Consider the following 26,894-nt stretch of genomic DNA (forward strand, 5'->3'; position numbering starts at 1 on the left):
GCCGGCAGGCCTGTCTTACCTTACCGTGACAATTTGTCGCTTCAGAGAATAAGCTTTTATGTCAGAATTTGATCGAGAACGCCTGTGAAAAAAGGCATCGTCACAAGAGCGGGCGTAGGCCATTCGGCCACTCAAGACTGCCCCTCCTATTCGATATGATTGTGGCTGATGGATACAAACGAACCGCTGTCAGATAGGAGTGAAGTGTGGGGACCACTCTGCAGTGATGTTCTCCTCACATGGTCACTTTAGGACCATTGTGCCTTCATCTTTTGTGACATAACAGGCCAACGTTCCTTTTAGAGGCTTCACAACTGTGGATGCCAGTCCCAGGGCAGTGCCTTGTTAAAGTTACTGTGTGGGGAAAAAAAACGACCCGTGGGAAGGCTAAAGGGGAACACACAAGGTGTATGTGCCGGGTGGAAGTGCCTCCTCTGGACGCGAGTCTCCATGGCATTGCTCAGCGGGTCGGAAAAGAGAGTCGACACATATTGATGACAGGGCACCATGGATGATGGGGTGGTCTTGAAGAAGCGGGGCTATACACTGGGCGTCAACCTGGGAGAGGGCTCGTACGCCAAGGTCAAGTCTGCCTACTCGGAACGCCTCAAGGCCAACGTGGCGGTCAAAATCATCGACAGAAAGAAGGCGCCCGCCGACTTTCTGGAGAAGTTCCTGCCCAGGGAGTTGGAGATTCTGGCCATGCTCAACCACCGCTACATCGTCAAGACCTTCGAGATCTTCGAGACGTCCGACGGGAAGGTCTACATCATCATGGAGCTGGGCGTGCAGGGTGACCTGTTGGAGTTCATCAAGACCAGGGGAGCGCTGCCGGAGGAGGTGTCGCGCAAGATGTTCCGGCAGCTGGCACTCGCCGTCAAGCACTGCCACGAACTCGACGTGGTCCACCGGGATCTCAAGTGCGAGAACCTGCTCCTGGACAAGGACTTCAACGTCAAGCTCTCCGACTTCGGCTTCGCCAAGAGGTGCAGCACGGACGACCAGGGGAGACCTTTGCTCAGCAAAACCTTCTGCGGCTCAGCCGCGTACGCTGCCCCCGAGGTGCTGCAGGGGATCCCGTACCAACCCAAAGTCTACGACATTTGGAGCCTCGGGGTGATCCTCTTCATCATGGTGTGCGGCTCCATGCCGTACGACGACTCCAACATCAAGAGGATGCTGAGGATACAGAAGGAGCACAGGGTGGACTTCCCTCGGTCGAAGGTCGTGCCCGCAGATTGCAAAGAGCTGATCTACCGCATGCTCCACCCGGACACCAGCAAGCGTCTCACCATCGACGAGGTCTTGGAGCACCCCTGGCTCTTCTCCCCCAAGTCGAAAGAGGGCTCCAAAAAAGCCGACACGTCCTCGGAGAAGCACCACAAGAAGGACGACAAGCACGACGCCAAGAGCGAGCAGAAGAAGGACCAGAAATACGGCTGGGAGATCGAGCAGGGGGGACACGAGTGGGTGGACATGAAACACGAGGCCAAGCACGAGTGGATGAACATGAAGCGGGACAGGGCGGACGGCAAACAGGAAGTCCAGGACGACCAGGCCCAGCCCGACAACAAGGACGGGGAGAGGACGGACGAGTCGATGCACAAGCCCAAGGGAGGGGCGGCGAAACCCGACAAGGACGGGAGCAAGCAGCCGCTGCAGCAGGACAAGTCCAGGACGGAGCCCGAAATGAGCGGCAAATTGATGGAGCCCAGGATGGAGAAGAAAGCCAGCCGGAGAAGGTCGAGGAGCCTGAGGCTGAACAACGACGACCACCCCGACGACAGCGAGGTTTACCCGGACCAGGAGAACTTCTTGGATGCGCAGAGCAAAGCCGAGCTGAAGAAAGTGAGTTCGAAAAGGTCAAAGTCGAATGAAAAGAAGGGCAAACATTCCAGCAAATCCCGTGGCTAGATGCAAGGGCTCGACATTGTCAGCGTGTACGGCAACGAAGGACAAATGATCAGGCCACCCGAATCACTGCAATCTGTTTTTTCTGCTTACATAAAAAATCTAATAAAGAAACAGGAAGAACGTGATACGGATGTCAGGGGTTATAGAGTCGTCATAGAGTGATACAGCGTGGAAACAGGCCCTTCGGCCCACCGTGCCCACACCGGCCAACGTGTCCCAGCTACACCAGTCCCACCTGCCTGCGCTTGGTCCATACCCCTCCAAACCTGTCCTATCCATGTACCTGTCTAAATGTTTCTTAAACATTGGGATAGTCCCAGCCTCAACTACCTCCTCTGGCAGCTTGTTCCATACACCCACCACCTTAGGTGGGAGAGATAGATCAGCCAGGATTGAATGGGCAGGATGGGCCAAATGGCCTAGTTCTGCCCCTACAACTTATTAATTGAATGATATTTTGAAAAATGGGATTGGGTACAGCAACGTGAGAGTCAGAATGATCTTGTGGGATCGCAAACACTGCACTGTCCTTCGCTCCATAGATGCTGCTGCACCCGCTGGGTTTTTCCAGCATTTTTGTGTACCTTCGATTTTTCAGCATCTGCAGTTCCTTCTTAAACACTGAACTGTCTCTCCAACTCCCACTACACATTGGACTCGGCTTCCCACATAGCTTACATTTTCAAAGGTAGACGTGCTATTCTCTTGCTTTTTAAACCATCTCCTTCTCCTGAGCAGAACTGTCCAAGGCAACACTTGTTCACATTTACCCTGCTTCGCTCCATTCCATTTCTCCCACTTCACTTCCGGCTTGCCTGTGATCCTCACGGAATAATCTATAGCCTAGTTTTTCTTTTCCTGGACTTGGATCCCAGAGGCAACCAGACCACAAGATGAGGTCACAGCAGGAGGCCATACAGCCTTATTAAGAGCCCGCTCTCCCATTTAATAGGAGCACAGTCGATTTAACATTCCTCAAGTCCACTTTCCTTCCCTTTCTGTCTCCCTCATGATTAAAATCTCTCTATCTCACCCTTAAATGAACACAAGGATTCTGCCTCCAAACAGCTCCCTGTGGCAAGTAGTTACAAAGATTCAATAGCCCTTAGAATTCATCCTGATTTTAGTCTTAAATGTGACTAAGACTAGTTGTTCTAACCCTGTCTAGCCCCTAAGAATCTAATATGTTTCAATATGATTTTGTGTCATTTTTCTAAATTCCACTGAGTATTGTCATTCCTGTTTAATATTTCTTCTTGGGTCAATTCCTCCCTCAGTTCATAAGTACTAGGAGCAGAATTTGGCCATTCCGCACATCAAGTCTACTCCGCCATTCAATCATGACATTTCCAGTCAACCCCATTCTCTTGCCTTCTCCCCATAACCCCCGACACCCTTACTAATCAAGAATGTTTCGATCTGCACCTTAAAAATACCCATTGACTTGGCCTCCACAGTTGTCTGTGACAATGAATTCCACTCAGTGGCACGATCCTCCTACTGAACTTCTGAAACTTGCCTCGAAAGAAATATCTTTCCTTAAATAGGGGGAACCAAAATTGCTCACTGTCATCTGGACATGGTATCGCTAGTACTTAGTACACTTGCGGTACACTCCTTTTGAAAAAAGGGCCAACATCCCCTAAACCTTCAAGGTTACCTGCTGCACATATGTTAGCCTTCTGTGCCTCACACACGAGCCTCCAATCCCTTTGTGCAGCAGCTTTCTAGTCCCCCCCCCCCCCATTTAAACTTTAGAGATACAGTGCAGAAACAGGCCCATCGGTCCACCAATGCACCAACCAGCGATCACCCTGTACATTAACAATACCCTACACATTAGGTATAATTTCCAATTTTTTTTACCAAAGCCAATTAACCGATAAACCCAAGATTGACACAAAAGGCTGAGGTAATGCAGCGGGACAGGCAGCATATCTGGAAAGAAGGAATGGGTCAGAGATGATGCCTGTCCCGCTGAGTTACTTCAGTATTTTGTGACTATCTTCGGCGTAAACCAGCATCTGCAGTTCCTTCCTACACATAAGCTACAAACTTATACTACTTTCAAATATGGGAGGAAACCAGCGCACCCAGAGAAAACCCACACAGTCACAGGGAAAATGTACAAACTCCGTACAGACAGCACCGGTAGTCAGGATGAAACTCAGGTCACAGGGACTGTAAGACAGCAACTCTACCGCTGTGCCACTGAACCACACCTATTTAAATAATAGTTCTCTTGTTCTTCCTTCCAAAATAAGCAACTTCATATTTTCTCACATTATATTCCATTTGCCAGCTTTTTGTCTGCTCAAAACCTATAGTCCTCTGTAAACTGTTTGCATCTTCCATACAACTTGTCTTCCTATCGCTCGCTAGGTGGTCGATAAATTTGACTACCATATATTAATTTTCTCAAAGTCATTAATGTATCAACATTTGTGGCCCACTGATTAAAGATTGCCACCTGAAAATGGCCTTCTTACCTGAACTCGATGTCTCTTGCCCCTCAGCCAATCCTCTATCCATGTTAAGATGTTAGCTGCAACACTTCATTGCAAGCTCTTAATTTGCCACTGAACAATCTGTGAGGCAGTGTGCCAAATGCCTATGGAAGTCTATTTGCAATACATCTACAGTTGCCCACTATTCACTTTGGTCAAATCCGTCAGAAAAAATCCTCAAATTAATTTGTCACACACGATATCCCCTTCGTAAAGCTACATCGACTGCCTGAATAGATAGCAATTTTTTTTTCAAATGTGTCACTGTCACTTTTTTGATAGTTGATTCTAACATTTTCATAACAGTAGATGTTAGACTGATCCTATAGGGTTTACTCCCTTTTGGAATAAAATTATCGCAAGACACTTAGCGTAGCATCCTAGAATGTGTGCCTTCTGGGCCAGGGGATTTGTGAGCCTTTAGTTCACTTATTCTGCCTAATACTATATTTCCTGTGAGGGTAATGCTATTTAATTCCTCCCTGACATTGTTCAGTATTGATAGGAGATTTTGTATTTTCTTCTACTGTATAGTGTTACAATATTTTTTATAGATAAAAATATCTATATAACTCCTCTGCCACATCTTCAAAACTTGCTAGGGCAGTGTAAATTGATTCAGTACCAGTTGAAGAAATAGTAATGTCCCTCAGAGAAATCTTTATTCAGTGTGGTCTATGCTTGGGTGAACTCTGCACCGCCAGAATATTTAACAATGTACAACATACAAATATAAAAACATAATACACACCCACTTGGTTTATATTAAAAAGAGGAATGCAAACAAGGGCTTGGGCTCCTGGCCTTTGAGCCTGTGTTCTGCCAATTGTTAGATCATTGACATAATTCCTCATAATGGCATCTTGCCCCACATGCATTATTCATTTGCTTAACAACATTTCTTAATCTGAGTTTAAACAAATGACAGGCCAGCACGAATTGCGGTTTACAGAATAATCAAGATTTCAGTGCTGCTTTTTGACTGTAGACCTACTTCCGAACTTCACTCTTGCGAGACCTGGCTCCAATACTGAAACTGTGCCCCTCAGATCCTGGCCCCACAATGAGGAGAAACAATTTCTCACAACCGGTCTAGAGATTTCTTTAATACAAATTTGTCCAAACACCTCTTCACCTTAATTCCAGAGAATACATTGTGTAACTTTCCTTGTAATTTTCCGTCATTGAGAAAGAATAAGCAGTGTGATGTGACTTTTGAACCTAAACATTTCTTTACCATTTAGGTCCTATCATACGATTTGTCTACTGTGACCATTTGTCATGACTGACCTAGAACAACTCGCCACATTGTGTCCCTATCTGTGTGGACCTTTACTTCTTACTTGCTTTCGACATCTTGTCCCGTACTCTCATTTTTTTTCTTTGACTGATGACAGGGCATGAACTGAATACCCCAAATTCCTCTGTGTAGAAAAGAACTGCAGGTGCTGGTTTAAATCGAAGGTAGACACAAAATGCTGGAGTAACTCAGCGGGACGGGCAGCATCTCTGGAGAGAATGGGTGACATTTCGGGTCGAGTCTGAAGAAGGGTCTCGACCCGAAACATCACCCATTCCTTCTCTCCAGAGATGCTGCCTGTCCCACGGAGTTACTCCAGCATTTTGTGTCTACCCCAAATCCCTCTTTTAGTAGAAGTACAAATGAAATCATTGTGTGGCAGATGATCAGGACAAGAGAATGCTTACTCAAACAAAGATATCCATATTCATTTTGACCAGTGTGAGGTGCTGGATTGAGGAAGGAACAAGCAGAAGCCATAAATGGCACCTTATATTGGGACCTTGAACGCAATTCCACAGATAGTGGATGGGAAGACAGGTAAACTTTGGCATTTGGCTGACTCATTAGTAACTACGTCATTACATGTGGGCCTGTGGGTCTATGTACTCAAGGTCATCCATGCACTACTGTTCGAGTGGAGCTGAGAACACCAGGGATCAGGGGTTGGTGGAGATAGGGGATTAGGATCAGGAGTATCTAGAACTTGGGCTAGCTTTGCAGCCAGTGCCAGGCTGCTTGAACATTTCCGTTTGTTTGACAAGCTGCAAGTTACCAACAAAAAGACACCAAGTGCTGGAGTAATTCAGTGGGTCAGGCAGCATTTTTGGAGAACATGATGTTTCGGGTTGGGACATTTCCTGAGCTCCCTTTAAACTCACCGGGTTGAGCTTCCCAAGCTTCCTTTAAACTTATCAGGGCTCAGCTTCCCGTTCTCTTAAACTCTGAATTTATTGAAAAATGTATTATACAACTTGTAACATATAAAAAGTAATATCCACCAACAAAGTTCCAAAGATAACAGATTATCGTAGTTCTGCTGCATGTAGATTGTGATGTGAAGTGAAAGGGAAACAGGCAGATTCATGCTTTAAATCTGCTAGTTTAAAGAACTGCTCTATGGCAGCTAAAGAACTAGATGGCTCTGATCTTACACAGATACATGATAGGAAAACCGAGGTGAAGGTGCCTGGACTGAAGAACTTTAGTTGTGAAGAATGATCGATTCAAATGGTATTACTTCCTTTCGAAGAGAGGAGGTGAAGGTATATTTTAACTGCAATGCATCAAATTAAAGGACAGAGAGGAGAGAGCAACATTTCCCAGGCAAAAAGAAAAGTAAGTGGGGGCATAACAGGAAGTTGAGTCCAATGGGTGGTGAAGGCTATGAACTGCAGCCCATTGTGCTGGGAAAGAGGAATTCGCTGATCTTCCACCCAGCATAACTATGGCACATAACTATGGCACATATGAACTTTCAGCGACATAACATGCCGCTATGATTACTCTGACAGGTGTCAGAGGTTAAGGGGGGATGGCAGGAGAATGGGGTTAGGAGGGAGAGATAGATCAGCCATGATTGAATGGCGAAGTAGACTTGATGGGCCGAATGGCCTAATTCCTATTCCTTCTGACCTTATGATTCAGAGCAGTGGTTTGAGTGGGGACATGATGTCTCTAGGTTACAGATACAACAGTAAATCAGCAGATGCAGGAGCAGGGATAGTGCAGCTAGTTTCAATTTGGAAATATTGCAATGCTCAAAGTCAACACAAAAAACTGGCACATGGTTCTTTTTAACCAGAGGTCATTGCCACAATAAATTTCAGGCAGAAAACCCAACTACAACTATTTGGATTAGCGGAATGTCCATAACTCAAAGGGGGCCTGTGAGAGAATGCACTATTTGAGAAAGGGGTGATGGAGGGAGAGTGAGTGTGTTTACGTATCAATAAGAGGGTAGGACATGGTGGAAGGGGCAGCCCAGTGAGGGGATGAGAGAAAAGATACACTGCATGGAGCTACAAAGGGCACCAGTGCACAACAAGGGGGCACTGATGGTATGATGGATGAGGGAGAGTTTAGACAAGCGAGTGAATGAGAACAAGCAGTAGCCACTGAACACCGGGACTAACTGCAGATGGTTGTTTGAGGAACATGAGGAGGAGTGGGTGAAGAGCCCATATTACTGTTCAGTGAGGCCAGGGGTGGACTGTGGGTGGTGGAGAAACTAACTCACATGCTGCTGAAGGTCACTAACAGGGGTAAACGTTCCTTTGACATGGGGGCTAGGCCGAACCCCTGAACCAACCACATCTTCACAATAAAACCACCAAACCATGTTGCCGTCTCTGCCACGTTAACAGAGGTGTATCAGGGGCATATGATACATGAGCACTGAAAAGGTTCATAAATAAAAATAATGTTTCCCAGAGCGCTGGAGGAATGCTGCTGCGGGCTAACCGGAATCAGGCAGCGAGACGTTGAGATGGTCAACCACTGCCCGGTTACTTCACGGGGCTAAAGCAGGTAGATCGCAAGGATCAAGAGGTTTAACAGGTAGCTTGTGCCTGAATCTATAACTCCCGTGTCGATTGTGCCATATCGGATCTGGGAAAGTTGCAAACAAAGAGTACGGTTAAAGTTTCACTCGGCAGTCGACGAATGAGAAATCGTCCTTCATTGTTAAATACTGTTGTATGTTTCCCGTGTCCACACTTTTGGGCAGAAGAGCAAGGAGATGCACAAGTCCAGCACTAGAAGAAGTCTGATGCCTTCTTTCTCTTGGGCAGCTGCAGCAGGTCGTCGGTGATGGAGGTGGGGTCCTGGCTGCCAGGTGTCCGAGTAGCAGTGAGCTCGATTGGGGTAACGCCAGCGCTCGGCGTTTTGCACTGCGGGGTCCCCTTGTGTGTCGGGGAGGGCGTGTAACTGGCACGCAGAGCTTTGTCCGTGTATTTGCTGGAGGTCCTGTTGACGAGACGCTGCAGGGCTGGGGACATCACAGGGCTGATACTGTGCGGAGAGAGACTGTGAAGGAGAAACAAATGGGTTCATGGAACAGCGAAAGGATGACCTAACTTCTTATCTCTGGGAGAGGTGTCATGTCAGAGTGCCAATGATTCCTCCTAACTATTCCACGCCGTACATTAATCTCCAGCACAATAGCATCCCCAGCCCACCTGCCCTCGCACCAATGGGATAGGCACTGACTCCCCAGACCACATGCACTCCCTGCCACCAGAAGGCTTGCACCTTCCCTTCCTTGAGTAGCTGTCAGCCTCACTTTACCACCCCACATCAGGGACCAGGCTAGTGAAGGGAAGGGATAAAACATCACCAATATTAGTTCCTCATCCAACACTCTTTCCCCATTGAAAGCAAAATAGGACCCTCATTGCAGCTTCTAGCTGACATCGTAATTCCTAGCTACAAGGCCTGGGTTGCAGCCCCAGCCCCATCTCCAGGGAGGGACAATCCCAAGTGGCGGCACTCACCTGACCAGACTCTCGGTTGCTTTCCTCAAAGCTTCCTGCTTCTTGCTTCTGTTTTTGGCCGCAACCTCAGTGACCATTTTCAGTCCCAATCTTTCCCTCCTGCCCGGTTCCAGAATCTGTTGCAAGATGAAATAAATCAGGTGTGTGGGAAAGTAAGTTTCACAAGCAAGTTTCTTAACTACACAACTGGGTGGCAGATTGCAACCTTCACGTGGTCCACCCCGTTTCGACTAATGCAATCAACCCGACGTGCACAAACAAATAGATCAAAGAGAACAAGTTGACCTACAACTTTAGGCTGTGCACGCCATACGCAAGAAGAAGACTACACAACAAAGCACGAGAGCTGCTGGAGGAACTCAGCGGGTCAGGTAGCATCTGTGGAGAAATGGTCAGTCCTGGTTTTGGGTCGAGACTCGAAAGAATACAAGGGAAGTAGACGGTATATACTTTGACTGAAAGACTACAAGAAAAGTAGTCAGTATAAAGGTGAAATGTTTATTTCCCTTCCTGACCAGCGAGTTCCACCAAATCCACTTTTTTTTTTGCTCCAGATTCCAGCCTTTGCAGTCTCTTGTGCCTCTTTCATAACAACACCGTTGGCCAATCTTAGCACCCCATCAAATGAGGGGGTGCACTTCTGCAGGCAGATCTGTTCTCTGCCATAACCCATTTCAATTGTTATTGTGCATCTAGACTTCCACTGTCCGTCGCTATATGGGGCAAGGAGAGACACGCAGCCTAGGTTATGCTAAACAACATTGGCACATCCTAACAGTTCCCTTGTCACTCACAGTATCCAAGATACCACTACAACCGAGCCCCTTCCTGCACTCCCCTTCCTGCAGCATTCCGACACACCTTTGCACTTTTCTCCTCAAACTTCCTGCCATGATTTTAAATGTTACTTCCAGCAGGACTCAAGGTGAAGGGAGCATTTAAAGGCTCACCGCCACCATTGGAGAAGGCAGTAAATTGCTGGCTTTCCCAGTGTTTCCACATCCCAGTTTATAAAAAGTCTTGCCTTTCCTTTCCATACAGACCACTCATAAGGTCTCTTGGTGGCAGGAGGGCATTATAAAGATTGGAAGGATGTGGCAGGTTGGCAGTCCTGTTCCCGAACTCGCATCTCTCTACCTTTAAGCTCCTCTCTCTACTCAGCTCCTGGTCCTTGCACCTTGTCATGTTAATATGTCAATGACCTCGTGTTTCCTGCGCTACTTGATTTTGCTAATATCCTGGCAGTTTTTCAGGAAAAGTCACGATCTCCTTCAAATCTCTTTCGAAGAGCACCCACTCCATCCTTGCAAATTACTACTCTATCTCTAACAACCATTTTCTTCAACGGCCTTGAATGCACAGTGGCTTCCCAAAACCATTGTAATCCTTCAGTGCCCTGACTCCTTTTAATGTTTCAAAACGGTTTTGGTGAAAGTCAAAGGAAATACCCTTTAGGGTTACGTTGCAAGTGATCCTTTTGAAATGCAATCTTCATTATAATCCACCTGGACCAGCACTTAAACAAAGCACTTCTTATCCATTCAATGGATAGGGCAGATGCACTGAGGTTTTTACCCAGAGGAGAGGAATCAAGAACCAAAGGTCATAGGTTTAAAGTTAGAGGGGAAAGATTTAATAGGAACCTGAGGGGCAACTTTTTTTTTACACAGAGGGTGGTGGGCATAAGGAACGAGCTGCCAGAGGAGGTACAATACAATACAATTTTATTTGTCATTTGAATACAAAAAATAAAAAGACCCAAGACACAACACAATTTACACAGATATCCATCACAGCGCATCTCCTCCTCGCTGTGATGGAAGGCAAAAAACGTATCTCTCCCCTGCACTCCCCTCTCCCCCCCGATGTCAGAGTCAAAGCCCCCGGGGGGCGATGGTAATTGTCTCGCATCCATTAAAGCCACGCCGGGTGATGCAAGGCCACGCTCCGGGTCTTGTTGTTAGAGCCCCAGGCGGGCGCTAGCAAAGTCCCGCAGCCATTCCCAGCCGCGCGGGGCGGTGATGTAAGGTCACGCTCCAGGTAATCTTCAACCCTGCAACTCGGGTGGGAGAAGTCGCCGTTGCGGAAGTCCCGAAAAGCTGTCTCCCAGCAGGGACCCGCGGGCTCCCGGTGTTCCTGTCTGCCAGACCTGCGGTTTTAGCCTCCGAATCTCCGGGGGTCGGATCACAGCAGCGCGCCACCACCGCTCCACCCGCTCCGGACTCGGCCAGCTTTGTGATGGTACGTAAGTCCGCAGCTCCTCGACTGGAGCCCCAGGTCGTTCCTGCTGGAGGCCGCCCCACGTTGCAGCCCCAACGACAACGGAGACCCGACAAAGAAAAGGTCGGGTCTCCCATGCAGGGGAAAGATTTTAAAGTTTCGATACACATGACAACTAGTGGACGGTTTCTTATGATTCCCATTGCACATGCTGTCTCACAGTTGTTAGTGTAAGAACCAGGCGGGTTGAAATCTGAACTTAGTCACTAAAGCGATACACATGACATAAGTCTCTCCCAAATTTCAAAACCAACTGCAATTTGCAGCCATTTTTACTTTGCATATTGTCAGCACCAAGTGACCAAGGATAATGCTCTGAGTTACATATTGCCTCCAATTTTTGAATTCTAATTCCAGTTTTCAACTCTCCCCATGGCTTCTCAGTCCCCATTAGTTTCCGTAATTTCTTCTAATTCCACAAATGTGCGAAATTCATACTCTGGATCCCTGATCATTTCTAAATGTAATCCATCCACTGTTAACATGCATGCCTTTGGTTTCCAATGTCTCAAACTCTGGAGATTCCTCTCTTAAAACTTGTTCCATTCACACCTACCAGTTTGTTCTAAAATCTCCATGTATGTCTTGCAGTTAGTTTTTGCGAAGCACCTTGGGACAGGTAAGGCTACATAAATAGTTGTTCTTGTCACTGGCATTTTAGAGATCCTATAATTCACTCTGCACCCCACAACTCAACATGGAGCAGGATGTACAGGCAACAAGGGGGAGCAGGATCTGAACATGTTGAAATAGATTGACCACAGAAATGTAAAGAAAGGTTTTCATATGCAAGGACTCCGTTTTTTGCATGCATCATTACTGTACCTTAAATGAAGGTCCCCCTGGCGTCCTATCCACTTGGGGGCTTTCTGTGCCACTCAAATGTAATGGAGTCCCATCAATCTCACCCCACGTCATCATCGGCGAGTCAGTCACACCTGGGGAGAGGGGGCACAAGCTCCAATCAATGACAGGTTCTGAAACAAGTGCACTACCCTCTCTTCCAGCCCACGCCGACCAGCGATCACCCCATACACTAACACCATCCTACACACTAGGGACATTTTACAGCAGCCAATTAACCTATAAACACGCACGTCTTTGCGATGAGGGAGGAAACCGGAACAGCTGGAGTATTCCCATGCGGTCACAAGGAGAAGGTACAAACACCATACAGACAGCGCCTGTAATCAGGATCGAACCCAGGTCTCTGGCGTTGTAAGGCAGCAAGGCTACTGCTTCCGACAGCACAAACACAGCCAGCCTAAGTTCCACACGTATTAGAATCGAAGCAGTGGAGATAATCCTCAGTCTAAAGTGCTGAATGCACAACATGACAGCAATTGCATGTTTGTTCTGCTTCCAAAATAGGGCTCAGATTTCAGAAGCCGAGTGGGACACATAATCAGTTTTATTTACATGTTTAGTGCAGCCAACCGAGATGCATCTCCAGCTTAGAGAATCATGGAAATCTACAGGACATAACAAGCCCATTGAAGCCATTGCTCTGCACAGGCTGAAATCCAGCAAACCCAACCTCATCCCACATTCCAGTTCTTGATCCATAGATTACAGCGGTTCAGTTTCTTTTGAAACAGAATTTCGTGCCTCGCCCATCTTTTCAGAATGGGTTCCCTGACCCCCACAGGGAAAGTAATTCTTTAATTTCTCTCTATTCAACTGCAAATCTATGGCAGCTGCCCATTGCAATGAACCAATTCCCATTTAAATCTCGTGATTATCTACATTCAAAGGTGCCAAATCCCTTAATATTTCCTCTCTAAAATTTACCAAATCCCATATTTCACACTCAGCTACGATGTTAGAAGTGCCTGCCCTGCCTTCAATGAGAGAAAAAAAAGGAACACATTCAAACACATTTGGTCTCTCCAAAAGATCGCTTTGGTCTCCAAAAGGAAAAATATTTATTTCCTCTTATTCTTCATGACTTAAAGCCATTTTTTAACTTTTCTACGATTTTACCCGCAGGGTGTACTGGACTCAGGGCCAGTTTCTGCACTGTATCGCTAAACTAAATGACTGGAAACCTGCTAGAGTATAATTCTGAGTGAGTATACTTCTGAGCCTTGGGGATGTATATCCTTAGGATGCTGACACTTACTGCAAAGTTAGAAGGGTGCTGTTTTCCATTACTGATTACAATGGCCCTTTCACGTGAGTAAATAACCATATAACCATATAACAATTACAGCACGGAAACAGGCCATCTCGACCCTTCTAGTCCGTGCCGAACACATAATCTCCCCATGTCCCATATACCTGCGCTCAGACCATAACCCTCCATTCCCTTCCCATCCATATAACTATCCAATTTATTTTAAATGATAAAACCGAACCTGCCTCCACCACCTTCACTGGAAGCTCATTCCACACAGCTACCACTCTCTGAGTAAAGAAGTTCCCCCTCATGTTACCCCTAAACTTCAGTCCCTTAATTCTCATGTCATGTCCCCTTGTTTGAATCTTCCCTACTGTCAGTGGGAAAAGCTTTTCCACGTCAACTCTGTCTATCCCTCTCATCATTTTAAAAACCTCTATCAAGTCCCCCCTTAACCTTCTGCGCTCCAAAGAATAAAGCCCTAACTTGTTCAACCTTTCTCTGTAACTTAGTTGCTGAAACCCAGGCAATATTCTAGTAAATCTCCTCTGTACTCTCTCTATTTTGTTGACATCCTTCCTATAATTAGGCGACCAAAATTGTACACCATACTCCAGAATTGGCCTCACCAATGCCTTGTACAATTTTAACATTACATCCCAACTTCTATACTCAATGCTCTGATTTATAAAGGCCAGCACACCAAAAGCTTTCTTTACCACCCTATCTACATGAGATTCCACTTTCAGGGAACTGTGCACAGTTATTCCCAGATCCCTCTGTTCACCTACATTCTTCAATTCCCTACCATTTACCATGTACGTCCTATTTTGATTTGTCCTGCCAAGATGTAGCACCTCACACTTATCAGCATTAAACTCCATCTGCCATCTTTCAGCCCACTCTTCCAACTGGCATAAATCTCTCTGTAGACTTTGAAACTCTACTTCATTACCCGCAACCCCACCTATCTTAGTATCATCTGCATACTTACTAATCCAATTTACCACACCATCATCCAGATCATTGATGTACATGACAAACAACAACAACAAAGGACTCAATCACATAGGACATTACCGCGGGTGCATCGACTCTCCAAAAGATTGCTGAGAAACCGAATGTTCTGTAGCGCTGTAGGAGAACCAGGACATTTTCCAGTGTATTGTGTTAATATTTATTTCTCAAATCACACTATAAAACGAGTTAAGTGGTCAATTAATTACTTGCTTTTTGAGTTGTTCGGGCCTGCAATACAATCGGAATATCTTCCAATCATGCTCTCCTACCTATCCAGTCATTGCTTCTGAACAGTGACACAAGAATATCTGTACAAGGTGATTTAAAACAAACGGTGTCTCTTGCCTGGAGCAGGAGAAGGTGTCTTCACAAAGCCATAGCCATTCACTTTGGGCGAGTCCTGCGGGATCAGCTCCTTCCCATCAGGCCCTACTTTGCCCTGTTTGAACTGGAAAAACACAAAAGACAACATGAGTGCAAACAATCATTTTGGATGCAGAATTAGCTTCATGGATGGTGGAGGGTTGTATTTCAGAACGGAGGCCTGTGACTGGTGGTGTGCCTGAGGGATTAGTGCTGGGGTCTTTTAGTGGTTTATATCAACGTCAAGAGAGAGAGAGAGTCAAGAGAGTCAAGAGTCAATTTAATTGTCATTTGGACCCCTGGAGGTCCAAACAAAATGCCGTTTCTGCAGCCATACATTACACACAAATAGACCCCAGACACAACATAATTACATTTTACATAAACATCCATCACATAGCTGTGATGGGAGGCCAAAAAAACTTATCTCTCCACTGCACTCTCCCCCCCCCCCGATGTCAGAGTCAAAGTCAAAGCTGGCGATGGCGATTGTCCCGCGGCCATTGAAGCCACGCCGGGTGGTGCGAGGTCGCACACCAGGTCTTGGTGTTGGAGCCCCCGGTGTGCGCTCGCAAAGTACCGCGGCCATTCCAGCCGCGCGGGGCGGTGGTGTTAGGTCCAGCTCCAGGAGCTCTTCAACCCCGCAACTCGGGCGGGAGAATTTGCCGTTGCAGGAGCCCCGAAAAGCGGTCTCCCTCCAGGGATCCGCGGGCTCCCGGTGCCGCCGTCCGCAGACCCGCAGTAGCAGCCTCCGACTCAGCAGCAGCAGCGGCAGCAGCAGCAGCAGCGCTCCTCCACCGCTCCACCCGCTCCGGTCTCGGCCAGCTCCGCGACGTTTTGGACGAGAATGCACAAAGCACGATAAAAAAGTTTGTGGATGACACTAAAGTGGGTGGTATCGTAGATAGCGAAGCTGGCTATCAACAATTACTGCAGGCTCTTAATCTGTTGGGAAAAGTGGGCTGGGGAATGGCCAATGGGGTTTAATGCAGATAAATGCGGTGTTGCATTTTGATAACTCAAACCAGAGCAGGACCTTCACGGTGAATTATAGGGGCCTGGAATGTGTTGTAGAGCAGAGGGATCTAAGAACACACGTACATAGTCCCTGAAAGTGGCATCGCAGGTAGATAGGGTGGTAAAGGAGGCTTTCAGTACACTGGCCTTCATCAGTCAGAGTACCGAGCATAGAAGTTGGGACGTTATGTTACAATTGTACATGATGTCACTGAGGTCACACTTGGAGTACAGTTTTATGTAAAAAAAACATAATATTAGTCACATTTTGAATTCCACAGCTATCATCTAACTCATATCTGAACTATTAGTGAATTGGGGAAAATTCAGCAAGTCATGAAGTATCTTAAAAGAGAAACAGTAAACAATTCAGGTCAAAAACCCTTTGTGTGGCTCAGGGGTCTGATAACTTGACCACTGTGCCATGAGGTTGTTTGGGAATAGAGAATGCAGGGGTTCTGAGAGATGACAGCAAGGAGGAGCTAGCCTGAACACTGAATGCATGTAACGTGATGGCAAGAAGAACAGAGGGAGCCAAGGTACACAAAATTGCTGGAGAAACTCAGCGGGTGCAGCAGCATCTATGGAGCGAAGGAAATAGGCAACGTTTCGGGCCGAAACCCTTCTTCTGAAGAAGGGTTTCGGCCCGAAACGTTGCCTATTTCCATCGCTCCATAGATGCTGCTGCACCCGCTGAGTTTCTCCAGCAATTTTGTGTACCTTCGATTTTCTAGCATCTGCAGTTCCTTCTTGAACACAGAGGGAGCAAAGAGTCTGCCTGAGCCAGCTGTGTAACCCCAGAGAGGAGGTGTGAAGGAGACCCAGATTCACGTACCTGTGCATTGAGAGCTGCCGCTTGCTGCAGTTGTGATTTGCTCAGGGTTCGACTGAAAGGGTCACACTGGAAGCGGGTATTTTTGTGAATCACCTCACGGGGTTTCTTGAAGAGTTCATCATCTTTCACTCCTACAAAAAAAGTTAGAGAACCAATTGACTGGAGCGAATATAGGAGCAGTTCTAGGGGAACCAAAGACTGGAATGATGACTATGGAGTGACTTTTTAAGCAAAGCAGATAGGCAACTGATTGGCAATTGTACACATTTGTTTCTTTGCTCCTTCAGATAGAGATTAAGCCAAGTCACGTCACGAGGTGTCAAATATTACTTAACACATACCTTTAATAAAGTAATCAGATAAAATATAGAAAGAACAAAACCATTAGAAATGGTGAACAAAAGGAGAGGGGTGGGAGATTGCAAGCTTCACATGGTCCCCCGTGTTTCGACGAATGCAATCAACTTGGCGCGCACAAACAGAATAAGTTGTCTTACAACTTTAGGCTGTGCACTCCATACGCAAGAAGACGATCAAAAGGAGGCTGGAGGCAAAAGCAGGTGAAGCACACTGGTGCAGTTGGAAGCCATGCAACTCCACAGCCCGAGCAACTCGGGTGCTCCAGTTTCCAAATCCCAAAGATGCGTTGGTTGGTAGATTAATTACTTACTGTCAATTTTGTCCAGTGTAGGTGGATTGTAGGAAAATCAGGGCAGGGTTGGTGGACATGTTCAGGAATAAAATTGATGGGAATGTTAAGGCAGTTTGGAAAAGAATGGATGGAAGTGATGTGACACTAATTAAGGAAAAAATTGCAACGGTTGAGAGAAAACTAAGACAAATAGTACTTGGGCTTTATGCCTACGGTACAAAACCAACAAAAGGTTTTTTTAAATCTCTATTAAACTGGGATCTGACTAGTAATTTGTCTGTGCTTTCAGGAAAGCACTGTAGAAAACATGTGAATGCATGGGAAAGTGAAGAGTCACTGGACTGGTTCCAGTAACAATGAGCATCAGTCCGTGACAGTATGTGGAGGTGGAGTTAGCTTGGTAAACCAGAGAGGAGATTAGATAAGTGTTCAATGTCAAAAATTGTTCCAGTTGACAGGAAGTTGGAGAAGGCGAGGGCCAGGGTTAAGTGAATGGTGATAGATTTGAGGGCAAGGACATTTTTTTTTTGAAATGTGCCGTTTTTTTTCCTTTTATTAATATTCATTTATAAAATGTAAAAACATTGGCACAGACAAAATTTACAACCTATTCCAAATAACCTTTGAATCAAGTGATTCAAAGAGCAGTTAATATTAACTTTATTGTTTTGGGCCTGCAGGGGCATGGAATTAGTACAGATAAGGATGGCAGATTTACTGCACTGAACAATTAGAAGACCGGATGGGTTTTTACTATAACCCAAGTCATTTTTACTAATTGATTCTTATAACACCCGTCTCCACACTTATTCCAGATATTTCACGGCGTCAAGTTAAATTCCCCAGCATTCATACAGGTGCACAACCTTTTATCCAAAATTCCAAGTAACGGAAAGCTCTGAATAGCGGACATTTTTTCGGTCCTTGAAGAAAGGTCCTTGAAGACGTTCACCGAGGGCGGCCCGCAGAGGTGACAGCGGAACCTCCGGTCGGTCCTCGAAGAAAGGGGAACTAAATCCCTATTCATAAAAGAGAAGGTGAGGGTATATTGCGCGGGAGGGTTAATAATTGACAATCTGCTGCTGCCTGCCCGCTGAGTTAAAAAGTTCCCACGGTAGACTCACGATACACAGTGTATTGTGAGTCTTGCGTGGGAACTTTTTAACTCAGCGGGCAGGCAGCAGCAGATTGTCGCTCCCTTCCCTCGTTCACCCCACCTACACCCCTCTGCTTCCCGGCCATGTGTGTGACCCCTTCCCTCTCCAGCTCCCCGCCCATTGCACCAGCGCGGGAGCTTTGCACTGTCTTCACCTCAGCGATGCCAGCAGGTCAGTGCCAGTCTCCGGAGACGTCAGGACCAACGGGACACCAACCCCCAGGCCCACTGCAAGCACGGAGATCCCAGAGACCCACAGCCAGCAGCAGCCCAGCCCCGTTCCAACTCCAGAGGAACACGCTCCCCGTAGGGACAGAAGCTGATGGTGTGCAAGGTACGTCTTGTTCTTGGGGTGGCGCAGCTCGGGCTGTGGGCGAACTGCCATTTGTCGCCGTAGCGGCCCGTCGGGGAGCGGATTCCTCTGGAGTTGGAGGGACAGGGAGACACAGCGGCTTTTGAGAATGGTGGGCAATCACTTCCAAAGTTCTGCCCACACAGTCAGTACACCTGTCCTACACTTGTCTCCCGCACTAAGATCATCTCGCAGAGGATGATCCCAGCCTAACCCTCCCTATTCTCTCCTATTCTGCAAGAAAAAACGACATTGAAGACTCAAACTCGCGATCGAGTAACTGCCGGGATCGAGGCGCAAACTCGCGACCTTGCGGATATGAGCCGATCACTCTACCACTGAGCCAGCCATTAAAATCTACGCTAAAAATCTTCATTTCGGAAGGCCGAAAAATTCCGAATTACGAAAAGTGCCTGGTCCCAAAGCTTTCGGATAAAAGGTTGTGCACCTGTAATGGAATTCTGACCTGTTTTTAGATCAACGCACACAAGGTGAGGACTTAAACTCCAGGACATAAGTCCTGCTACACACATAACCTACCCAAAACTAGTGGTGTGCCCCAAGACTCGGTGCTGGGACCCTAGTTATTTTTTAATATATATTAACGATTTAGACGAGGGAAATTAAGTGTGACATCTCTAAGTTTGCGTATGACACAAAGCTGGGTGGCAGTGTGAGTTGTGATGAGGATGCTGCAGGGTGACTTGGGTAGGTTGGGTGAGTGGGCAGATGCATGGCAGATGCAGCAAAATGTGGATAAATGTGAGGTTATCCAGTTTAGTGGCGCGAACAGGAAGGCAGATTATTATCTGAATGGTGTCAGATTAGGAAAAGGCGAGGCGCAACGAGACCTGGGTGCGCTTGTATAGTAGTCACTGAAAGTAAGCATGCAGGTACAGCAGGCAGTGAAGAAAGCAAATGGCATGTTGGCCTTCATTGTGAGAGGATTTGGGTTTAGGAGTAAGGAGGTCCTACTGCAGTTGTACAGGACCCTGGTGAGACCGCACCTGGAGTATTGTGTGCAATTTTGGTCTCCTAATTTGAGGAAGGACATTATTGCTATTGAGGACAGCGTAGGTTCACCAGGTTAATTCCCGGGATGGCGGGACTGACATATGATAAAAGAATGGGTCGACTGGGCTTGTATTCTCTGGAATTTAGAAGGATGAGAGGAGATCTTATAGAAACATAAAATTCTTAAAGGATTGGACAGGCAAGATGCAGGAAAATGGTCCTGATGTTGGGGGAGTCCAGAACCAGGGGTCACTGTTTAGGAATAAGGGGTGGGCCATTTAGGACAGGTGAGGGAAAATGTCTTCACCCAGAGAGTTGTGAATCTGTGGAATTCTCTGCCACAGAAGGCAGTGGAGGCCAATTCACTGGATGTTTTCAAGGGAGTTGGATTTAGCTCTTAGGGCTAAAGGTATCAAGGGATATGGGGGAAAAGCAGGAATGGGGTACTGATTTTAGATGATTAGGTGTCCTTGGGTGTCCAGAAAGGCGCCAGCAAATAAAATGCATTATTATTATTATTATATCTCTAAACTAGACTAAATCTAGGCCCTTCTTTCTGTTTCATTGTAAGCAAGATTAACAGAGACTTTGTAGCCATTTCGATGGCAAACTACAGAAGGACTGACGACATACAAAGATTTGGATCAGTGAAGAATGATCATGCACCATGGCACTCACTCCAAATATGTTCACATTTTTTACATTTCTTCGAAAATCACTTTGAAGACCTATGTGTGACATAACCTCTCCCCTCTTTCTTACCCCAGTGTTGGCAGGAACAGGGCACAGGCTGTTGGTGACAGTGAGCATATGATCCAGCTGGTATCAATACCCAAATTATAAAGAGACTGGGCTCAGCTCAGAGAATTTAAATAGGATTATTCATCCACTGCTTACCTTCTGGGTAATACATCAGACTGTTCTTGGCTTTATACTTCCAGGTTTTTACTCCTGCTCTTCTATCCTCAATGGCCAGGTCGTCAGGTGATGGTAGCGCCAACATTTCTTCATGGCCCTGCAATGAGATCCACCATCATCTATGGTTTTGGTGAGAGAGCTTCTATGGCATTCCTCAAAGGGCTTCATATCTTCCACATACATTAACGAGAAACAACCTCCCTCACAGGGGAGATTACTACAAAATTTCAGATCTGTTACTACCTTGTATCAAAGGGATTTATTCTCCACAAACCCATCCTGTTCCCATTGAAACAAAGAACTGCAGATGCTGGTTAATACACAAAGTGCTGGAGTAACTCAACAGGTCAGGCAGCATCCCTGGAGAACATAGATAGGTGATGTTTCAGGTCAAGACCCTTCTTCAGACATTGTGGGGGAAACGGGGTTGGGCATGTGAAAGAAAAGAGTTGGAAAAGGGGAGAGGCATGATCTGCATGATTGGTAATAGGTCAACAAAGGCGATCAAGGCAACTTGCCCTCAACTGTCCCTGGCTACTTATTTTGTAACTGAATATAAGGTATCAGTTCATAGAGAGGCAGCGTCCCTGAATATCTCACCTCATTCCCAACCCAATTCTTCAAAGTTATCCAATGATTTAACTCCAAAAGAGGATAAAATATCAAAGTTCACATCTTTGTTTTGGCCTCATTCTTGGCTGGACTCCTGGGGTCCCCGCTACGAAACACATTTGTAGATACATACACTTTAAACACTATTTGCATGGTGAGGGTCAGGGAGGAGACTGCACCTGGTTTGATAGCTCCTCTGCCTCATAAAGCCAAGCATGTTTAATCCTATTCTTCTCATCAGCAAGATCCATAATTTGATTGAAGGAGGCATTATCTTCACTGGTACTTTTCCCCAAGTAGGTGTCCAGTGTTGGCAACTCCTCTTCTTTCTTCTCCCCTGCAAAATGAGAAATTCAATAAAGTGAAGCAAGATACGGAGGCAACATCAGAAGACATCGAACAGTTTATACTTATTAAAAATTAAACATATTTCGCATTAAATTTACCTTCATTGCCTGTGGACTTTGCACCCGTTCTGGTTTTATTCTGTGAAGGAGAACACGAGATACCTTCTGGCGTTTCAAAAGAACCTGGTGTGTGATCTGCAGGACATTGAAATAAGAACGGCAAGATTCAGAACATTGCACGATTAATGCACAGAACCCCTCCCAATCCTCCTGAAAATACACTCTTCACTTCCTTCTGATATATGCCTACCGTCGGCCCCTTTCACAACCACTCAATTCCACAACTACCCAGCAGCTTAACTCCCACCCTCAATAAACATACTCCAGACCACCATCTTTCCTGGATCTCTGAACTTCCAACACTGAAACCCATCCAACCAGTCCCTCCACAAAATGACACCCGCCCTCCTTCCTACCGTAACACCCTGACGCTCCCACACTTTCCCCAACACTCCCCAGCATCATGTCTTCCTCCCTCCCAGACCGACATCCTCCTTCTCTATGTGCCAGACAGATGATCACACAGCTACTTGATTCAGCCCCTCCCAGAGTCAGGTGCCACCCACACTCTCTCGGAGTGAAAATCGTCCTGTATGCCTGTTCCAGGGCAGATAGAGCACAACTTCAATCTTAATATAGTCATTCTAATTCCGAGTGAGAAGGAAGATGCTTTTCAGTCTGTGTGGGAGAGCAGGATATGCTCACACACATGACTGTTATACTCCAGCCTTCTCTCTCGGACTGATACATTCCATCTTCCACTCCTGCACCGCGCTCAATGAAACGTGTCCACTCACCAACCAAAACCAGACCTACCCCCTCAAATTGACACCTTCCCATCTAATACCCCAAAGTCACACACACTCTCCCTCCGTGAATTAGATGCTGCTCTTCCATCTCTACTACCCGCGTCACTGTATTTTACAAACCTCCGACCATGCCTCCCAGATTCACATTGCACCCCTGCCTTCCCTCCTTGTGTGACATACACGTTCAGAAACTAACATCCAACCCCTCGATCATTCAGACTGATATCATTCTCCCAATCCAAGATAATACTTTGTTGTGATCTGAATGGTCAACTTGCTCCTTCGTAAATGAAGATCTCCTACCTTCCTACCCAGACTAGTATTAAAGTCTGACCTCCTCACAATATTGGAATCATGCAGCAATGAAAAGACTGTAGTCTTTCACTACATTTATAGAACAAATAATTTTTGTACATTTTGCATCTTTTCTGCTTTACCTATGTTTTGCCACTCACACCCATGTCCTGGTCTGACTATTGTAAGTAAACATTCAGAGCAAGGTCCATAAAGCCTTTAATCAGAAGGACTATCAGCAGAACCCATTCTATTTTCATCCAAGCTGCCTTTGCAAAGCCATGGTTGCCATCCAATATTTCCAACTCAATTTACTAACAGCATCTCCTACCTGCCCTGACCAGTGTCCATACTGAATACTCCTGCTGCCCAAGCCTCTCTTACACGCTGCCTTGCCTTCAGTTGTTAGAAGGGGATGTCTGGACAAGAGCAGATGGGCACAACTTCAATCTTAAAATAGTTATTCTAATTCCAAGGCCACTGACTAAGACTAGCTTTGGTGCAAGTGCAGTAGAGACAGTCTTGAGGCATAGAAAAAGCTTGCACCACCAGAATCAGAGCAGAAGCAGAAGTCAGTCACTTATAAAATACAGGTGTAGATTTTTTTCGTGCAATGAGCAAGAATTAAAAGAAGTACTTACATGGGGCAGGAGTCACCAGACTTGGTTTTCCAAGTGAAGAGCCAAATTTTATGGTTATTTCCCGCATCTTTTCCATGTCGCCACTCTCTTCAGCCTCCAAAAACTCTCTCTGAGCATTTAATTTTATGACATCAGGGAAGAAATCACGCTGGATAATTTTCCCCAAATTCTGTTGAAAGTGTGATAATCAGAGGTGTATAACACAATTACTTTTACATTTATAACCCAGCAAAAAGAGTTCCATTGTACTTTACAGAAGTTTTAACAAGGACAAGGATTGACATTGTACTGTATAAAGGAGATATTCGGACAGCTAACAAAACCCCGTCAAAGATAATGGATATAAACAGCTACGAAGGAGAGAAGGTTTCAATAGGGTTTTGAGAGAGAATACCAAAGCATCGGATGTCATAGGTTAAATGACTGAAGTCAGGAATGTGAAATGTTCAGAGATGGAAGAACACGAGTCTGCCATTACCAGTTAATCTGCAGGGGAAGTTTACAGATCGGGGCAATTCTGTAGAGGGATTTTAAATGAAAGCTGAAGATTTGAAAATTGAGGCACTACCCTCTGTAAGCTAAGTGAGCACAGGTGAGCAAAGCCTGGCCCAGGTTAACAAAGAGGCAATAGGGTTTTAAATGACTTCAACTCCACCGAGAGTAGATCAAGTGAGGCCAGCCAGGAGAGAGGTGGATAGTCCAGGATAAGGATTTCAGGAGCAGATGAGCTTATGCAAGGTTGTGTTTGGACGCCATTATGACTATGGAATTTCCCAATGGTATTGTTGAATGTCAGATTATCTTGCAGTGCCATCTTTGAAACAGTATAATTTTTGCAGTGCCATTTTTGAAACAGTATAATTTTAGGAAATTGTCTGACACCATTTGGGGTTAGCAATGGTGTTAGACAAGGATTTTGTCCCCAGTCCTTTTTAATCTTTATATTGATGATCTGTCCAAACAATTGAAAGCTTGTAATACTGTGTGCATGATTGGTAATATTTTAGTGAACCATATTATGTATGCAGATGATCTTGTGGTCTTTAGTCCATCTAGCGCTGGTCTCCAGCAGCTCCTTACTATATGTTTTGTGTATGGTGTGGAACATATACACAGGTTGAGCGAGTGGGCAGATGCGTGGCAGATGCAGTTATAATATAGATAAATGTGAGGTTATCCACTTTGGCAGCAAAAACAAGGGGGCAGATTATTATCTCAATTGGGTTAGGTTAGGTAAGGGGGAGGTGCAGCGAGACCTGGGCGTCCATGTACACCGGTCACTGAAAGTTGGCTTACAGGTACAGCAGGCAGTGAAGAAAGCTAATGGAATGTTGGCCTTCATAACAAGAGGATTTCAGTATAGGAGTAAAGAGGTTCTTCTGCAGTTGTATAGGGCTCTGGTGAGACCACATCTGGAGTATTGTGTCCAGTTTTGGTCTCCTAATTTGAGGAAGAACATCCTTGTGATTGAGGCAGTGCAGCATAGGTTCACGAGATTGATCCCTGGGATGGCGGGACTGTCATATGAGGAAAGATTGAAAAGACTAGGCTTTTATTCACTGGAGTTTAGAAGGATGAGGGGGGATTTTTATAGAAACATATAAAATTATAAAAGGACTGGACAAGCTAGATGCAGGAAATTTTTTCCCAATGTTGGGCGGGTCCAGAACCAGGGGCCACAGTCTTAGAATAAAGGGGAGGTAATTTAAGATTGAGGTGAGAAAAAACTTTTTCACCCAGAAAGTTGTAAATTTATGGAATTCCCTGCCACAGAGGGCAGTGGTGGCCAAATCACTGGATGGATTTAAGAGAGATTTAGATAGAGCTCTAGGGGCTAGTGGAGTCAAGGGATATGGGGAGAAGGCAGGCACGGGTTATTGATAGGGGACGATCAGCCATGATCAGAATGAATGGCGGTGCTGAGCTCGAAGGGCTGAATGGCCTCCTCCTGCACCTATTTTCTATGTTTCTAGGAGACCGGCGTTGGGAACTCTAACCCGCAGAGCTTCGACCGCCCCGACACGGGTGCTTCGACCGCCAGCTGCGGGATATTCGATCGCCCCCCCCCCCGAAGGATGGTTTGACTGCCCTGACCGCGGGAGAATAAAGAGGAAGAATTTGGACTTTTTTGCCTTCCATCACAGTGAGGAATATGGGGAATCAGCTGGGGTGGATGTTTATGTTAACTTTTATGTAGTTGTGTGTCTTGTTGCTTTTAAAAATATATGGCTATATGGTAATTTGCATATCACAGCGCCTTAGTTGGTACATGTGACAATAAAAGACATTTGAAACCTTTTGAAAATGCTGAAGTGTTCAGAGATCCTTCACCCCTGCAGCCATTAGATTTTATAATTCGGACCGCTAGGCTGTAGGGGGATGCATTCTTGCAATTTTCAATTTTTAATTGTTAATTACTGGTCTTTTTAAGTATTTATTGCTCTCAGGTAGTGTCCACAGTGTATTCTATGTATTTTCTGTCTGCGTTCATTTTGAACCTGTGGGTTGGTTGGTTGGGGGCTTCTGGACATCTGAATTTCCCTGAGGGGATCAATAAAGTATTTATTATTATTATTATTAACTGTTCAGTCAGAAGTGAATGAATCGCCCATCTAAGCTTCTTCCTCAGATCCAACCATCACATAAGCCAGTATTCAGACAGTAAGATTTGATTCAAGGGTTCTGGATATACCAAACATTACAGGACTAGATAACACAAGAATTGGGAGGAGAGGGCAGGGCAGTCAGACGGATGGATAAAGGAGACGGGCGAGGGGGAAAGTGGTGGGAGGCTATTGGTGTTGAGGACAAGGGCGTGAAGGGCGTGAAGGGAGAGAAGGAAGGAAGGAGTAAAGGAGGGGTCCGATGTGGAGGAGTGGCCGCGGGTTATGATAGAGAATCCCGACCCCAGGGGCGAGGGGTTGGTTCGGCCTGTGACTTTTGTCACCTACCTCGATGTACGATTCCTCGTCCAGGATCCGTTTCTTGCCCCGTCCACAACCCTGCCCCGGGCTGTCTGAGCTGACATTGGCCAGCGCTCGGCTCTCGTTGTCGCTGTTGCTGATGTTGCCGCTCTGCGGCGGCGGCGGCTGCTTCTTCTTCTCCTCCGTCCCCATCGCAGCGTCAACGCTTTCCCCCCACGGTCTCCCTCCGCCACACACCGCCAGGAGCCGCTCGCACTGCGGCTGCG

General features: G+C 46.2%; 2 protein-coding genes across 2 annotated transcripts; one reads left to right on the forward strand and one right to left on the reverse strand.

Annotated features, from left to right (window-relative positions):
- Positions 1 to 295: 295 nt before the first annotated feature.
- LOC129709535 (testis-specific serine/threonine-protein kinase 1-like) lies at positions 296 to 3,439 on the forward strand. Its single transcript, XM_055655999.1, has one exon. It carries the CDS (start codon positions 508 to 510, stop codon positions 1,912 to 1,914), a length of 1,407 nt encoding a protein of 468 aa, XP_055511974.1. The 5' UTR covers positions 296 to 507; the 3' UTR covers positions 1,915 to 3,439.
- Positions 3,440 to 5,061: 1,622 nt separating this feature from the next.
- Positions 5,062 to 26,894, reverse strand: ess2 (ess-2 splicing factor homolog). Its single transcript, XM_055656000.1, has 10 exons — positions 26,656 to 26,894; positions 23,705 to 23,873; positions 22,000 to 22,095; positions 21,733 to 21,890; positions 20,921 to 21,038; positions 16,850 to 16,980; positions 14,980 to 15,082; positions 12,321 to 12,433; positions 9,216 to 9,331; positions 5,062 to 8,748 (listed from the first exon to the last, which is right to left on the reverse strand). Exons 1-10 carry the CDS (start codon positions 26,818 to 26,820, stop codon positions 8,478 to 8,480), a joined length of 1,440 nt encoding a protein of 479 aa, XP_055511975.1. The 5' UTR covers positions 26,821 to 26,894; the 3' UTR covers positions 5,062 to 8,477.

This window comes from Leucoraja erinacea, chromosome 25 (genome assembly GCF_028641065.1).
Source record: "Leucoraja erinacea ecotype New England chromosome 25, Leri_hhj_1, whole genome shotgun sequence".
In the NCBI taxonomy this organism is placed as follows: Eukaryota; Metazoa; Chordata; class Chondrichthyes; order Rajiformes; family Rajidae; genus Leucoraja; species Leucoraja erinaceus.

Bases quoted from the DNA above. Each gene is read 5' to 3' on its own strand.
- LOC129709535 (XM_055655999.1), top strand. From the start codon at position 508: ATGGATGATGGGGTGGTCTTGAAGAAGCGGGGCTATACACTGGGCGTC.
- ess2 (XM_055656000.1), bottom strand. From the start codon at position 26,820: ATGGGGACGGAGGAGAAGAAGAAGCAGCCGCCGCCGCCGCAGAGCGGC. The intron at 21,891-21,999 runs GTAAATTTAATG...CTCATTTTGCAG, and splicing joins AAAGTCCACAGGCAATGAAG to GGGAGAAGAAAGAAGAGGAG. The intron at 9,332-12,320 runs GTACAGTAATGA...ATCTTGCAACAG, and splicing joins CAGGGGGACCTTCATTTAAG to ATTCTGGAACCGGGCAGGAG.